The 16954-nt window shown below is 33.8% G+C and overlaps 1 protein-coding gene across 7 annotated transcripts in view; it reads left to right on the forward strand.

Annotated features, from left to right (window-relative positions):
• LOC132703027 (leucine-rich repeat flightless-interacting protein 2) overlaps positions 1-16954 on the forward strand; it is a 40334-nt gene that overhangs the window by 11262 nt on the left and 12118 nt on the right. The window contains exons 1-4 of one of the 7 annotated variants that reach the window (XM_060672044.1): positions 7850-8393; positions 10757-11132; positions 13276-13530; positions 16145-16254. In XM_060672044.1, the coding sequence (XP_060528027.1) occupies positions 10938-11132; positions 13276-13530; positions 16145-16254 (560 nt within the window). In that variant the 5' untranslated portion in view covers positions 7850-8393; positions 10757-10937. Of the gene's footprint in view, positions 1-2109; positions 2813-7849; positions 8394-10756; positions 11133-13275; positions 13531-16144; positions 16255-16954 lie in introns of those variants that run through there. The other 6 variants (XM_060672043.1, XM_060672046.1, XM_060672042.1 and 3 more) reach the window with 6 other exon arrangements.

Raw genomic sequence — 16954 nt, forward strand, 5'->3', positions numbered from 1 at the left:
CAAAACGTTTTCAATGACATCTTGCAGTTGTATAGCGTTATTTACCCTCTTCAAGGAATACCCGAATACAAAACTCCGAACAACGCTATGGCGACGTAACGCATAATATAAATAAAAAAAAAATTGACTGGTTAATTTTCGCATTACAATCGTAAAAGATTTTTATTTTCGTCGTCACAATTCCATTGTATCTCGTATCTTGTATAATCGTTAAAATTGTACAAATAGGAACAAATAAACAACATAAAACAAAGTACAAAACGACGTATAAAATATTTACTCATGTAATGGACTTTGTGGCTCGACTAGAATCTAAAAATGAAATGATATACAGGAAGTGCTATTTAAACTAAGCAAAAAATGTGTCCAAGTAATATGTGCCGTTTATTGTTAAATGTAAAAGTTTGAGCTAGAAAAAACAATTTATGATTATTTTAAGATCACCCTGTAGATGCATAAAAATGTGGGAAATCACACTTATATATTTTTAAATGCAACACCTTGTTTATTATGACCTTAAGAGATACTCCCTTTTATGCTCAATCATCCAATGTAGAGTTGTTATGGTTTTTCGTGAAAAAATCAAATGGAACATTATGCTTCCATTAATGCTCTTTCAATTTTATTAAGCATTCCGTTACCTAAACTTAGTATTTTTTTAAGTCATTTTTACGAATAAAAAAATATCGAATCTTTCGAAAATATCACAAAAGATCGAGGACAATATAAGTATTACCTGAACGTGTTGTTATAATATGTTAATACCAAATGTAATGCGGATAATAATTTATTAATTTTTAAGAGATAAATAAAACTAAACTTATGAACTGGTCAACTTTGGAAAAACAGTTTAAACAGTATTTTACGCTAGTGATAATTTTTAAAATGCAATATTAATATTGCTAATAATCCAATAAAAAAACACTTAATAACTAAGAATCAAATTTATTTACATTTGTCCCAAATACACGTACATATTTTGGACCTTGGGTTTTACATTTAAAAAAATTGACAAAAGGCAAGTTTTAATGGAATCTTTTAGAATTCAGAAGTGGCGACTGGAATATCTAGAAAAAAATAGGATTTGCAGAGAACAAAGGCCAATTATTTGCTTGGATGAAACCTGGTTCGACACTTATGATACCCTGGAAAAGAGTTGGGTTGACTCAACTGATGAGTGTAAAATAAACGCGCCATCAAAAAAGGTAAAAGAATAACTATTTTGCATGCTGACTCTAAAGATGGTTGGATTCCAAATCGACTTTCTCTGCCTGCGAAAAATATTAAATATTCTTCTCTGGATTACCATGAAGACACCACCGCTAATTTATTTGAAAGTTGGTTTAAAAACAAACTAGTTCCAAACATTCCTTCTAATAGCGTAATTGTAATGGACGATGCAAGTTATCACAGTAGACAGTTGACTAAAACCCCTTCCTCATGTGACACAAAAGCAACAATCCAAAACTACATGTATAATAACGACATTTATTTTCACGAAGATTATACCAAAAAGCAATTAATTGGGGTTCTACAAAGCTTGAACCTACAAAAGGAATACGTCTGTGATAATTATGCAAAAAATCTAGGGCATACAGTTTTAAGGCTTCCACCTTACCACTGTATATTTAATCCCATTGAACATGTTTGGCACCAACTAAAATCTGCCATTCGTCGTAACAATGTTTTTCCCCGTGTTAACTCCAATGTCCTCAAACTTATAGAAATCGAAGTTTTTAACATCCCTCCACAAAGTTGGGCAAATTCTGTTAAACATATAGAAAAAGCAGAACAATCGTATATCCATACTGCAAATAATATAGAACAGGCGATGATAGCAACAGTGATACTGATATATTATGTGAATAATTTTAAGTAATTTTAAATAATTTAAGTAGGTAATAAAAATAATTTGTAAATACATACATAAATAAATAAATATTGCTTAGTAATCTTTCCTAACAAAACCCCAAATAATTAAATTCTCACTTTCTTATATCTATGAACAGACTTTACTTCTAATACGCTATCCGTTGTGTCCAGTTATTTTGTTAAAAGCGCAGTTTTTGAATCTTTGCCTAAATGATGGCTACGACCAATCTCGTTTATGTTTTTTTAATTTTTTTTATGTTTTGTTGCTAGCTGTTTATATTTTTGGTCGTGTTTTTTTTTAAACAAACAATTTGAAATCCAAATTCAAATAATTTAATTTTTTATGTTTGCTTGATGAAGAAATAATATATTTCGAAACATCGGCAAATTGTAACCTGGATTTTATTGCCTGTCATGTCCTGCAACCCATAAAAATATCTTTCGATTATATTTAATCCCTATATTTTTAATACACCTTAAATTAAAGTCAGTCCCTGATGCCTCTGTCCTATAATACCGGCCCGTTATTTCCAAGACGATATACTTCGAGACACACCATACCTAATTTGGGTTATAATAAATATTCGACTACAATTAACCATTTTGCCTCGCGACGGAAATCGTAGTGTACAACAAACAAACTCTCACCTTCGCGGCGGATTGTTAAAATCCGTGAACGCCGGTGGATTACGTGAAAAGATCAACGCGCGCCATGATCATACTGGGCGTCAGTTTTTGCGGTACCCGCGTGCCGAACCCGACGGAAACGTTGCTCGATTTGGAAATGACGACGGAAACGGCGGTGAAAAGCGTCGTCGCGAATTGGCGAAAAGCGGTGCCTAGGTGTCCATCGTTGGAGGACTGTCTCGGACCCGAAGACGCTCCGGATACGAAACCGGGAGTGTTGCTGGTCACCGGCCTGGCGAGCATGAAGAAGAGCGTAAGTTTACTTTAGGGATTTGCCCACACTGTCCTGTTTCTGTATTGTTATACTTCGACCAGAAATATAGTGCCTTTACTAATGTTTATTACTCCAAAACCGCAGCGTCTTATAGAACACCCTGCCGAGCAGACCCTTACGCGCAATCATTCTAGGACCGTCCTAGGAGTTTATCCACCTACACTAGCTGAAACGCGGGATATTAGTATTTTTGAAATTCTTGAAACATGGACATAAACAAATTAGTACAAAGTAACAATCTATTACGTGCTATTCCATTACATTTCTACATAGTATCATTATTAATTTACAAAATATTGAATATAATAATACTGTCGCTACTGTTGTCACCTAAATCCAATCCTTCACTAATCTGTCTCGATAAATATTTTCTTCTTTTATTGCTCGTTTTGCACAGTTGGACCAGCTTTGTACTGATATTTTAGTTAGTCTGTTCATAGATATAAGAAAGTAACTAACTGATACGAATTAAGGAAAGACCCGGCCAAGCTGTAAGAATGAAATATGGCCGAACAGGTCCGTACTTTGCTTAGAATTTAATTATTTGGGGTTTTGTTAGGAAAGATACTAAACAATATTTATTTATGTATGTATGTATGTATTTATGTTTAAATCTAAAATATAATTACAAATTATTTTTTTACCTACTTAAATTACTTAAAATTATTCACATAATATATTAGTATCACTATCGCTATCATCGCCTGTTCTAATTATTATTTGTTTTATATTATTTGCAATATGGATATACGATTGTTCTGCTTTTTCTATATGTTTAACAGAATTTGCCCAAATTGGTGGAGGGATGTTAAAAACTTCGGTTTGTATAAGTTACGACGAATGGCAGATTTCAGTTGCTGCCAAACATGTTCAATGGGATTAAATATACAGTGGTAAGGTGGAAGCCTTAAAACTGTATGCCCTAGATTTCTAGATATTCCAGGCGCCATAGTATAGGCGTTTTGATGTGGCGAATGATGCCGCATGGTGATCTTACAAAATTCACCAGGAAAAAAATGGTTGATAGGCAATATCTAGGAAATTTTTGACTAATAAATGAATAATAAAGATAATAATAAGAATAACTTGGTACTTGGTCCTGTTGAACATCATCGCCGCTTTCGTTAATAGAGCTTTGAGGAACTGTAAAAATTCAGTAATAATATCATTATCCGTAAATAACTCCGTTGTTATTAAAATATCATCAACAGTTGGGAAGCTATCCAATTCAGGAAGATATATTTCAATGCTGGTTAGATCTTCGCCGCTATTGCGCAAACAATTACTTAGGGGAACGTCCCAGTCATCGTCGTCATTATTTTTGTACTTCTCGAACCACTGAATCAGAGGTCAGTCATCGTCTGAATCAAACTCATCTTCCGATTTTATCAGACCTGCACGTCGAAAGCAGTTTGAAATAGCGGTTGAAGTAATATTGTGCAAGTAATTTTATGTAGTCTAGGATAGAAAAAATATCTGCGGTAACATGTTTTAAGATATTTTATTATTTTTTATTTTATTATATTAATCTGATGTTTGAAAGGATTAGATTTTTGGGATGAGCTGCACAATTGTCAACCAGAAGCAATATTTTTCTATTCTGACGTTTTAGTTTTTCATCCCAATCCTTTAAATAATTATAAAAAATTGCTGAAGTCATCCACGCTCACTGGTTTGACTTCTAAATGACAGGTAGATTTTTCACATTTTTCATGCATCTCGATCGTTCATATTTACCAATAACAAGAAGTTTGCAGTTTTTCGACTGCTTCCCACCCAAACACTTTTCTCCTCTAAATTTAAGGGTACGATCTGGAGTCATCTTGGAAAATAGCCCAGTCTCGTGACCATTGAAAATATCCTCAGATCTGTAATTTTGTGCAATACCATCGTAAAAGAGCTTCATCTACATCTGAACGTACAGGATTTCTAATTTTTTTAATCCCGTGCGATTTACAGCCACTTGTTTTCTTTTTTATTCGGCTTCCTTATATTCTGCGAAATTTAGTCTGTGGTTTACAAGTAGCTCAAGGTCGTTTCTCTTGGTTCCCCCGGCAGATGATGTCATCTTTTGCACAGACCCGCGTCATCGCGCTTATTCGGGTTCCAGATTTTAAAATGTGTCCATTTATTTGGCCGTTTCCATTCGTGCCCTTTCTCGAAGTGTTTAGTGGATTAAATTTTATTTTGTACGAAAACATATTTGAAATCTGAAAAAACCGTTGTTGTTTTTTTTTGTGCTGATAAAACCCACTATGCTTTTGATTTTTTGTTCGCATTTTTTAATTAAAAAAAACAGAAATTTTCGATCAGTTTGAAAATCTTGTTAATTAAGGTTTTATTGTGGTAAACGCGACAATTTCAACACTTTCCGAGAACGGAAATACTCACAGAAACCGGATGTGGTTCGGTTGAGTATTTGCCACCGCCGTATAGCCTTCTATTTTTAAGACGTCTTCCGAAATAGCTCTGCCGTGTGACTTGACTAGCCATAACGTTTTTAATAATGCCCCAAACCAAAGTCTTATTTTTCTTATTGCCTCTCCGAAAAAATAAACAAAAATATTCACATTGTTTCGGAATAACAACGTTTTTTTTTTAAATAACTTACTATTTTTTCAACCACTTTTAAGCCTAGTTTGATTGTGGGTTCTATTTTTTTTTTGGTTTCTCAAAATTTCAATTTTTTTATTTATTTAATTTTGAATTGCTTTTGGCACTTTATTATTGTTGAAAATTATTTAAGCAATCTTCAATTCGTTTATAAACAATAAAAAACGTATTGTTTCATTTTCGTTTGCTTTTTAAAATTGCAACAAAAAAAAATGCAATGCATTGAAGAAACATTCCGGAAACGTCATAAAAAACAAAAGTTGATCAATTAATTGCCGCTTAAGTTTTCATTTAATCTAAGATTTTTTTTAATTGGTTAATAAAAGTTGTAAAATAGATAAATTTGTGTTGCTTCCTTCAATTAGTCTGATCATGTGAAAAAGTTCTAACACATAAGTGAAAATGTCTCATGTAGTGTGTTTTAATTGGTTAATAAAAGTTGTAAAATAGATAAATTTGGGTTGCTTCCTTCAATTAGTCTGATAATGTAAAAAAGTTATAAACGGACTCAGATAAGTGAAAATGTCTCATCAAAGATGTTTCCAATCAATATTTTACAAATTTGCAAAGGTTCAATGAAGTTAACCACCAAGCTAATTGCAAAAAAATATTTTCAAATGTCAGAAAAAATTGAAAAGTACATTATTCTGTCTCTTTTTGTCGATATTTTTACGGACCTCTTGCTAAAAACCAAACAGAATATGTGTTTAGTTAAAAGTTAAGGTCTGTTCATAGATATAAGACAGTGACCAATTGCTTTTGAATGGGATTATCCAAGGGTTGTCATTAACATACAATGCAACAAGATTATTACCTAAAGTTTCGGAATTTAAATTCATTTAAAATTGTGGTCCGTAATAGAAAATAATTTTATACCTACGTGCGTTTAATATTCTTTGGTTTGGTGTACTACTTAGTTTAAGTTTATTAGTACATTATACAGCGTGTGTTGAATCGTGTGCGAATTATGCAAAATATGTGCGAGTCTAGTGCATCTCAGGAGATGCCCCCACCCAAATGTAGAAAACACTTCTATTGAGACTAAGGAAGTTATAAACAATGTTTATTTTATTATCAAGTCCTCATGTGACACAAAAGCAACAACCTAAAACTACATGTATAATAACGACATTTATTTTCACGAAGATTATACCAAAAAGCAATTAATCGAGGTTCTACAAAGCTTGAACCTACAAAAGGAATACGTCTGTGATAATTATGCAAAAAATCTAGGGCATACAGTTTTAAGGCTTCCACCTTACCACTGTATATTTAATCCCATTGAACATGTTTGGCACCAACTGAAATCTGCCATTCGTCGTAACAATGTTTTTCCCCGTGTTAACTCCAATGTCCTCAAACTTATACAAACCGAAGTTTTTAACATCCCTCCACCAATTTGGGCAAATTCTGTTAAACATATAGAAAAAGCAGAAAAATCGTATATCCATATTGCAAATAATATGAAACAAATAATAATTAGAACAGGCGATGATAGCGATAGTGGTACTAATATATTATGTGAATAATTTTAAGTAATTTAAGTAGGTAAAAAAATAATTTGTAATTATATTTTAGATTTAAAGATAAATACATACATAAATAAATAAATATTGCTTAGTAATCCTTAGTAACCCCAGGTAATTAAATTTTAAGCATAGTACGGACCTGTTCGGCCATATTTCATTCTTACAGCTTGCCCGGGTCTTTCCTTAATTCGTATCAGTTAGTCACTTTCTTATATCTATGAACAGACTATATCTCAAAATCAGGGTAAATATTCGTAGTGGATGTTATTTATCAAGTGTCCAATATTACAGGTTACTCTAAACGTGTGGTCTTAAATACTTTGTTTTCGATATACAGGGTGTCAAAGTTGCATTTTTATCTTTGTTTTCCCTGCATGATTGTCTAAATAATTTGAACCAGATTGGGACCCATGTCGATGTCTTGGCTCGCTTTCAATGACCCTTGTATACGGTCCTGTATTATATTTTCTGTAAAAAAATATTTTACGCAGTCGCTACTTGAAAAACTTAAGTAACCAAAACTGTTTTTGTTTGAAGTAACGAATGCATGTATTTTCGAATAAAATTTTGTAAAAGAGTTTGTTTTAATCACCATAAATCACGAAAAATGTAGGAAATGTATTCCTCGAAATATAAAAATAAAAGTATTGCCTTAATAATACTTAAATAGCAACAAACAAAACGTTCAAATGGAAAGTACCATTATTTTAGACAAATAAATTATTGACCTACTTTTTTGTATTACCCCGTATATCTCCGTGCCTGGGATTTTTATTTTTATTTAATTTAATTTACGAGGTTTTTATCTTTATATGCATTTACGACGAGCCGAGCGTGTTTATTTTTAAACGCTGAGCCGATTCCGTCCGAAATTCTTCCGCTTTTAGTAATCGCGATACATTCGAACGTGTCGTTCGGTACGCGGGTGGTGGGGGCAGACCTCTCGTCGAATCTAACGACGAAAATTACGCGCTTGGAGCGTTCGAAAGCCACCACGTGTTTTTACGATTTACCCGATGTCTTTTGGGAGTTTACATTTAAAGTTCGATGAGGTTTTAATTGGTTCGGTTTTCTTTTATGCGAATGTGCCCATCGATGCACATTTCTAATATCCTCCGTCGGGTTTGTGTGTCGTGTCAGCTTGTTACGTATTTGCGGGGTGAACAAGTAGTTTCGCTAACGGAAATCGATCGCTGCACAGGGTGATTTGTGATAAATGCGTCGATCAACGATGGCATAGCAACAACGGGTTGTTGGATGGTGTTTGTCGACTTTAATGTGGCCGGCGAAAGAAGTGCTGACGCCGAGTGCCGGTAAACGAGTCTGTAAAGTCGGTGCTTCGATTAGGTAGCAGTTGTTTTAATTAAGGCAGTGTACTCGGATCTAAAGTGGAATTTTACATTTGAAAAAGAGGGACGGTAATGGGGATTCTTGTGTTTGTCCTGAAGGTGGCTGGTTAGACTTTGACTTTCTTCTTCTTCTTTTTCTTTTAAAGAATGTTGGCTACAGTTCTGGCAGACTCGAGGGTGCACGAGTCTTGAGGTGCATCCAGTCTCGGTGGTTTTTGAGCCGGCCTTGGCGAAAAAGTAAAAATTAAATTGTTAAAATTGAATTTGTTAAAAAGTATCGTAAACAGTTTTGGAGGATGTCGAAAGAAAGTTAAATGGCGTGAAGGCGCAGGTAGAAAAAGTGAACACAGATTTTCTAAATAGGTGCAGAAGATAAACTTATTCTAACTTTTGGGCTAACTAGCCACATGGTGTAATTTATCGACACCTAATCTGCTTGTTTCGAACATAGAGTCCAGTATTTCCTTACCCGTACTAAAAGTTTGTAGACTAATTTACATATTGCAATACTTTGCAGAGGATAACAACATTTCTTTATTGTTTTATGACGGTAATTCTGTTTTATTGCATATGAGTGTATAAGGGTTTATACTAATAACATAACTTTGCAATTACTGAATTGACTTAAAAATTGGACGCAAATTTGACCGTTAAATATTTGTTACAACTAAGACGATAGGTGAAGAATGCAGGTATTTGCAAGTAATTTATCTGCAAAATCTCAAATATGTAGAAAAATCCAGGAATTAATCTAAACAATAACATAGAAAACAATCCCCATTACTCTGCCCGCATGGCTCTGGGTAAAAGTTGCCTCAAAATTTCATTCGAAGTGTAAAACCCTAAATAAATAGGTCTACTGTGAAGTCTAAACTCAATCGCCCGTCTCATCATATCATATAAGAATAAAATATAGTCCCTACGATTTGGGATGTTATAGTCGGTCATAAAACCAAGAGAGAAATGTGCCTCTGTATTTTATCTGCTTCCACTCGTATGGCAAAATCCACCCATTTACCCTTCGCTCTTCTACCTCTGGTTATCATGCTCCGGTGCCGTACATTCAAGAAATTATCAATTGGTCTGAAATGTGGGTTGTTAAAAATTGACAAAAATTACAAAAGAAACTTGCCGTATGCTACAGACGAAATAATTGCTGAAATGGGTCAAATTTTAAGATTACAATTGTATATTTAATGTGGACTCAGTGCAAAATATCAGTACTATCTGTCTGGGACGCAGCTCTCCAGATAGGTACCAAAGAAAATATCAGTTGTATTAAACATACAGAAAATATAATAAAGAATATTGGGAAAAAGAGAATACGTTTGATATAACGGTACAACCACTGGTTATGAATGTAGACGAAGATCATTTTCTGGTAGAGGCAGTTCCAATTTTGGCTCCGATGATGATGTTCGTAAATTGTAAATACAAACTAAATATGGATTGCTTGTATATCTACTCTTTGCAAATTCAAATATAAATAGAAGCAAGATGAACAATCTATTTTATTGTATTATTATTTTGTCGCCGACTATGCCATCACAAATCGTTCCGACCATATTTGCTTATATTGAAAAATCTAGTTTTACTGTTACTAATAATCAGGTAAATCACGCGTGAAATCTGGTGAACCAGCTCTCTGTGAAATTCGCCAAGTTTTTGTGAAATAATTGACAAACTTAACACTGACCAACAACAGACCGAGTTCCAAAGTGCTGACCAACCAACTTAGCTTGGAGAGATACTAAAATGCTAAACGTGGCTATAGTCTATTTCAGGAAGGTGTAGAGTAATAAGTGTCCTCATTAGGTTTGCAAAGGGACTACGGAGTGACTCAACCAATACGCAAGCCACTTTCGTTGTTTGGTATCGATTTCATTTCAAAATTCATTCTTTTTATGGAGTTCTGGTGGCCTATTGTTATCCGTTCACCAACATTGAAATTGGTGTGCCAGAGGTCAAAAAGAAGACAAGAATTTTATTTTAATATAACAAAAAATAGACATTTTAGATATAGTATTAGATTAGGTGCCCCTTTTTTTTGCTAAACATTATGCAGAAACTAATTATTAGTTATATTATTATATATTAGTTATATTATCGATCGGTCAAGTAGATTCCGCTCTTTCTTCTCTTCTTTAATACAATCACGAACTTCTTTTCACTAGTTCTCTGGTGTCGATTCCTCAATGGTAGCTGAAGGTCGTGTTGAACCTTCCCATGTAAGTCCTGCAGAAGTCAGTTATATTTTATGATTTCTGGATGGAATTTCCCACTTTATTACTTAAAACTTTGTTGAATTAGTCTATACTTTATTGCTAACATTTGGAAATTGGAACAAGTTTATCGATCAGCAAGTGGCTGTGCAAAATTGGCCGTGTAAAACCCGCTTTACATTCGAGGAAACGTTTTTTTTCTACATCCAGGCACCGCCCCGAACATTAAAACAAACAATTTTCGATATAAATAAAAGGTGTCGCGCGTTATCTATCGTTTCGTCGATTTGAAAAGCATCGCTGACAGCCGGAGATAATGCGACACGATTTAGTTTATTTTATCGAGTGACCTTAGACGGTTGTCTTTGTCTCGCGCGCGCGCGCGGAAACAATGTCGTCGTCCGGCGAAGAGACAGCGACCGACAACGAAGAGCCGAACAATAACAACGTGGACAAATTCGATGATGACGTCGTCGAGGCTTCGAATTTCGTCGGGATCATCGGCGAACACGGCCCGCTCGATCTCGACCGTCGCTTCGACGAGAGTGACATCATCCATAGTTTTATGCAAAATTCGTCCGACGAAGTAAGTGTTTAGGGGTATTTTTACACGCGAGGAGGCGTACACAGATACAGCGAACCAATGCGAACGCATTCGCTCGTCGTCGCAAGGGTTCGCTCACCAATTTTTAAATTATTAGTTGAACTATGGATTTAGATTCAGCTTCTAACGTTGGTGAGAATCGTATATCAGTTCGAATGTCGGTTCAACGCAAAAGATACCTGTGTGTCATTTTAAATACATATAAATATACGTATTACAGTGAACTCCGATTATAAAGTACCCTCTAGGGACCAGAAAATAAGTACTCTATAAGCGGAAATACGCTATAAAAAAACACAAGAAAAATTATGTAGGTGTGGTCTGTGACCAATTGCTTTTAAATGGGTGGTCATTAACAAACAATCCAACAAGATTATTACCTAAAGTTTTGGAATTTAAATTCAGATAAAATTGTGGTCCGTAATAGAAAATAATTTTATACCTACCTGTGTTTAATATTCTTTGGTTTGGTATACTACTTAGTTTAAGTTTATTATTTTTATTCTTATTTCGTGTGTAATACAGCGTGTGTTGAATCGTGTGGAATTATGCGAGTCTAGTGTATCGCAGGAGATGCCACCTCCCAAATGTAGAAAACACTATTCTATTGAGACTAAGGAAGTTATAAACAATGATTATTTGACTCTCATTGAACGTAGGGCCAGCAAGCAAGCATCTTTAGAAGAAACGGCCACATTGACGAAAATTCCAACATCAACTGTATGGAAAATTGTGAATAATCCCATTTCATCGAGGAAAAAAAGAAGCGATGCTGACATTTTCTCGAGTGTAGATAAAAGTGATAAAGATAAAATACGGCGTAAAATTTACCAGTTATACGAGAGAACAAAATTTAAAAAAATTGACTAAAGGCAAGTTTTAATGGAATCTTTTAGAATTCGGAAATGGCGACTGGAATATCTAGAAAAAATTAGGATTTACAGAGAACAACAAAGGCCAATTATTTACTTGGATGAAACCTGGTTCGACACTTATGATACCCCGGAAAAGAGTTGGGTTGACTCAACTGATAAGTGTAAAACAAACTCCATCAACACCAAACACTATCAAAAAGAGGTAAAAGAATAACTATTTCGCATGCTAGCTCTAAAGATGGTTGGATTTCAAATAGACTTTCTCTGTCTGCGAAAAATATTAAAGATTCTTCTCTGGATTACCATGAAGACACCACCGCTGATTTATTTGAAAGTTGGTTTAAAAATAAACTAGTTCCAAACATTCCTCCTAATAGCGTCATCGTAATAGACAATGCAAGTTATCACAGTAGACAATTGACTAAAACCCCTTCCTCATGTGACACAAAAGCAACAATCCAAAACTACATGTATAATAACGACATTTATTTTCACGCAGATTATACCAAAAAGCAATTAATTGGGGTTCTACAAAGCTTGAACCTACAAAAGGAATATGTCTGTGATAATTATGCAAAAAATCTAAGGCCATCCCATTGAACATGTTTGGCACCAACTGAAATCTGCCATTCGTCGTAACAATGTGTTTCCCCGTGCTAACTCCAATGTCGTCAAACTTATAGAAAACGAAGTTTTTAACATCCGTCCACAAAGTTGGGCAAATTCTGTTAAACATATAGAAAAAGCAGAACAATCGCATATTCATATTGCAAATAATATAGAACAAATAACTTCCAACTTCCCTATTTTATCTCCTTCGAACACTGGTTTAACATGGTTAAAACTGAAGTTTCTTGAAAATAAAGTTTAGATACACAATGCCAATTGGTGGAATTGATTTTTTTATTTCGTCTTTTAGCAATCCTTGTTCTTTCTGTAACTACGCCTCTGGCCATTCTTTTTAACTCCATTCCTAGAATGACACTTTTAAAGCGTAACTCGACTTTTTAAAGTCGGTCTCCTTTAAAAAGGAGAGCATCCCTTCAAAAATAGCTCAGTGCTTCCCAGACTTTTTCTCCTCATGCGGTCCATGCGAACCCACAGGGGAACCACTAACCTAGACGTACGGAAGGAGGAGGGAGATCAATCGTTTTTGATATTTTTAAATTAATCTGTAATATAATTCGTAACACACGTACTTACCCTGTATATTTCACGATTTTCTCTCACGGTCCCCGTTTTTGTTTCAGGCGGAGGCGCGACTATGGGCGAAACGCCAGGCGCGCGCAGAAGCCCGCGAGATTCGCATGCGCGAGCTGGAACGGCAACAGCGCGAGCAGGAAGAGAACGCGGACAGGCAGTTCGACATGTTGGCGGCGGCGTCGGAGCCGCCCGCAGCCGCCCTCGTCAGGACGCCCCGCAGTGCCCGCTACCACAACGTTTCGAGTCGTAGAAGTTCCGAGGATTCGCTCGAGGACGCTGGCGGAAGTTTGAGAGAGTTGAGGGTCAGTAATGATCCCGTTATATCCAAATGAGAGAGAGAAAGGCCCATCGATACGGCCCACAGAACATTATCATTATTATTAATATTTTAATAAATAAAGATAATGATAGCTTCATTTCCAATAAACTTGAGTTGCAAGTGTCGGATTTTGTCAGTATATAAAAATATAAAATTATCTTAGTGTAATTCATTAATAATAATAATAAAAATAATTAATAATGTTAGATAAATAACAAATATATAAACGATAACAAACAACGAATACATACGCTGGCGGAGTTTGAAAGAGTTGAGGGTCAGTAACAATGCCATCATATCCAAATGAGAGAGAGAGAGAGAAAGGCCTATCGTTACGGCTCACAAAACTTGTTTTTATTTTAATAAATACCTATAAAATATAGCTTTATTTCCATAACACTTGAGTTACAAGTGTTGGATAACGTCAGTATAATGCGAATATAAAAATATAAAAAGTTATCTTAATTAATAATAATAATAATGGATAATATTAGATAAATAAGAAATATATAAACAATAACAAACAACGAATACATACGCCGGCCCAAGTTTGAAGGGATATAAAATATAAAGTTATCTTCGTATAATTAATCAATTAAAAATAATTATTATTAATAATGTTAGATAAATAACAAATATATAAACAATAACAAACAACGAATAGGTATTAAAAGGTATCAGAAGAAAGAAAACCCTTAATATTGTAATAGGCGGGACGTGGCAATTTGTTTTTAAGAGTACATTTGAATTTTGTTTGACATTCGGTGCGTAGGTATTTTTATGTTAAGATTCGGTCTCAAATTGTACTGAATATCTGAGTTTCTTGAGAGCATGTACAGATTAGAATTGCTTTTGTATAAGTGGCACAATTTACTATGTACATAGTAGTAGGTGAAATGAAAAAACTATGTTGAGAAATTATTTTATACTTGCCGTAATAAAGCAAAACATTCCGAGGAATATTGGTATGAAAATCGTTGATTGAAGGCTTGGCGTTTAGTTTTTTATTGTGTTATATTGTTTGTAAGATGCTTCTTTAATATTTGACAGAGTCATTTCAAAAATATATACATAAGTAGAAAATAATTAGAAGGAAATGCGTCAACTTTTTACCATTTTTTTTATTAGTGCATTACGTTTTAAAAGTACAGTTTTTTTTACTTCCCGCTAATTATGAATAGAAGTGCCAGGTATTGTTAAGCAATATTATTTTTAGTGACCACGTTAATAATTAAATTGATGATATAATTCTGAAAGTTTTGTTCAATACCATAGAATAGAATGTTTTAGTTAGTTTCGGTAATTGATACTTAGTCAGAATTGCGTTTTTTTAGTATTATTAAAAATAAAATGGACAACGTTAATATTATTTAAGAAAACAAAATATTTGCGTGTGAAAAGAATTATGTAAGCTGATTATTTGTTTAATATAGTACTAGATATCAAGTAAATAAATATATAAACACGTATGCATACCTCAAATTAGAACTTAAAAAGGAAAATTAATATATCTAAAGCTTGTTTGTATTTATTACCGCTTAAGTAAGAATTAAGTAAGTTTAAATGCAGTTGGCAGAGGTTGCAATGTACCGGTTGTCCCAATTTAAATACTTTTTCGGGTTATCTCCGTTATTTGATATAGATAAGAAGTTACTACTACATTTTCGATGCCGTTAACCATATTTTTGAAAAACTTGTATTTTGGAACCCCCCTCGTCTCTTCGTTATCCTTCAACTTATCGAAAAGGTAAATTAACATTTTTTTTCGTGTTGGTGTAAATAGTTTGGTTAAATATTTACTATTTTTGCCTTATAACCCAACTTTGTTTTAATGAAACACAGACTATAAAATTTCCCTTTTCAAAAATAGCACTTTGTCTCATAAATACGCAAATAAATAACAATTTTATATAACTATTTATGTATAGTTACATGGCCTCCACCATGTCCAGGTTTTTCAAATAAATGAAAATAAAATACGATATGACATAATAGCAGAACTTCGAACGGCAATTCATTGGGTGATCAAACATCTACAAGGATTTGCCAATTTTGAATTAGGGAAAATGTTAGTCGTCACCTTTGAACATTTTATTTTTGGCTTAATAATATATTTTTTTGTTTGTTACTTTATGTTACAAACTTTCTGTTATAAAAGAAACTTTATTGGTGTTTTTGAAAATTATACGCTTTTATAAAAAGAATATAATTCTTTTCTAGTAATATGATTATTGTTGTTGCTGATGGACTACTATTATTTATTTAATTTCAGCAAATTGTCATTTATTTGCGTGTTTCTGAGAATTGGCTATTGTATGTTTTTGAGGAGGTAAAAAAGTCATACGCCAATCGATACGCATTGTTTTTTTCGTTCTCCCTTCGAAACTATGTGTGCGGCCATTATTTTCGTTCTAAACTATGCAAAAGTTACTCAAGAAATAGTTGAAAGCGGTCCAAGGCACCATGCGTCGCATATTGGGTGTCGTTGCGGTTTTTTTTTCTCACTCCTATATCGTCCACGGCGTCATCCGTATCGTCGTCATCGTCCGTGGAGGAAGATGCAGAACGGCGTCATACTAACTCAATTGAATTTGCAGCACGAGCTCAAAGAGGTGGAGGAGAAGTTCCGGAAGGCGATGATAGCGAACGCCCAGCTGGATAATGACAAAGCGGCCCAAACGTACCAGCTGGAACTTTTAAAAGACAGGTACGGGAAAATAAGTTATTTTATTTATTCATTTATTTATTGTAATTTTTTGACAAAGAATGAAAAGTATGCGACCCGAATTCTATATCAATTTTAAGACGATTGTTTTTTTTTATTAATTTTATTTGTTCATTTATTTATTTTTATTTTTTGACAATGAATGAAAACTATGAGTCTCGAATTCTATACCAATTTTTAACACGATTGATTTTTTTATTTATTTTATTTATTCATTTATTTATTATTATTTTTTGACAATGAATGAAAAGTATGCCTTTATTTTTGTAGCACTAGATTAATTGAGAGCCGTTACATATGGGTGAGGATCATTGGATGATTTTTAAGAAGTTGATTACACGTCATAAACCACGCAATTTTTGACCTACAATTTTTTATCACTCTCGACATTTTTAATAATTGAGGAAAGTTTTTTAACTTAAAAGTTTTGCCATTGACGCCCGTACGGGGTTTAAATCGCATATTTTTTAAGAAACAAATTTTTACGAGAAAAATTTTCTCCGATTGGTACGATGCATCTTTTTTGCTTAAAAGAAAAAATAAAAAGCAAAAAATCTTTTTTTAAGGTTTTTAAGAGTGTTTTTGATATGTTGGTTTTCGTTTATTTTTTTATATTTTTAGATATTTATATTTCTTCTTAAAATCGTTCGTGGATTCACGCCCTTAAGTATCGGCACTGAAT

This window comes from Cylas formicarius, unplaced genomic scaffold, assembly GCF_029955315.1.
Source record: "Cylas formicarius isolate icCylForm1 unplaced genomic scaffold, icCylForm1.1 PGA_scaffold_6__28_contigs__length_40554024, whole genome shotgun sequence".
Lineage (NCBI taxonomy): Eukaryota > Metazoa > Arthropoda > Insecta > Coleoptera > Brentidae > Cylas > Cylas formicarius.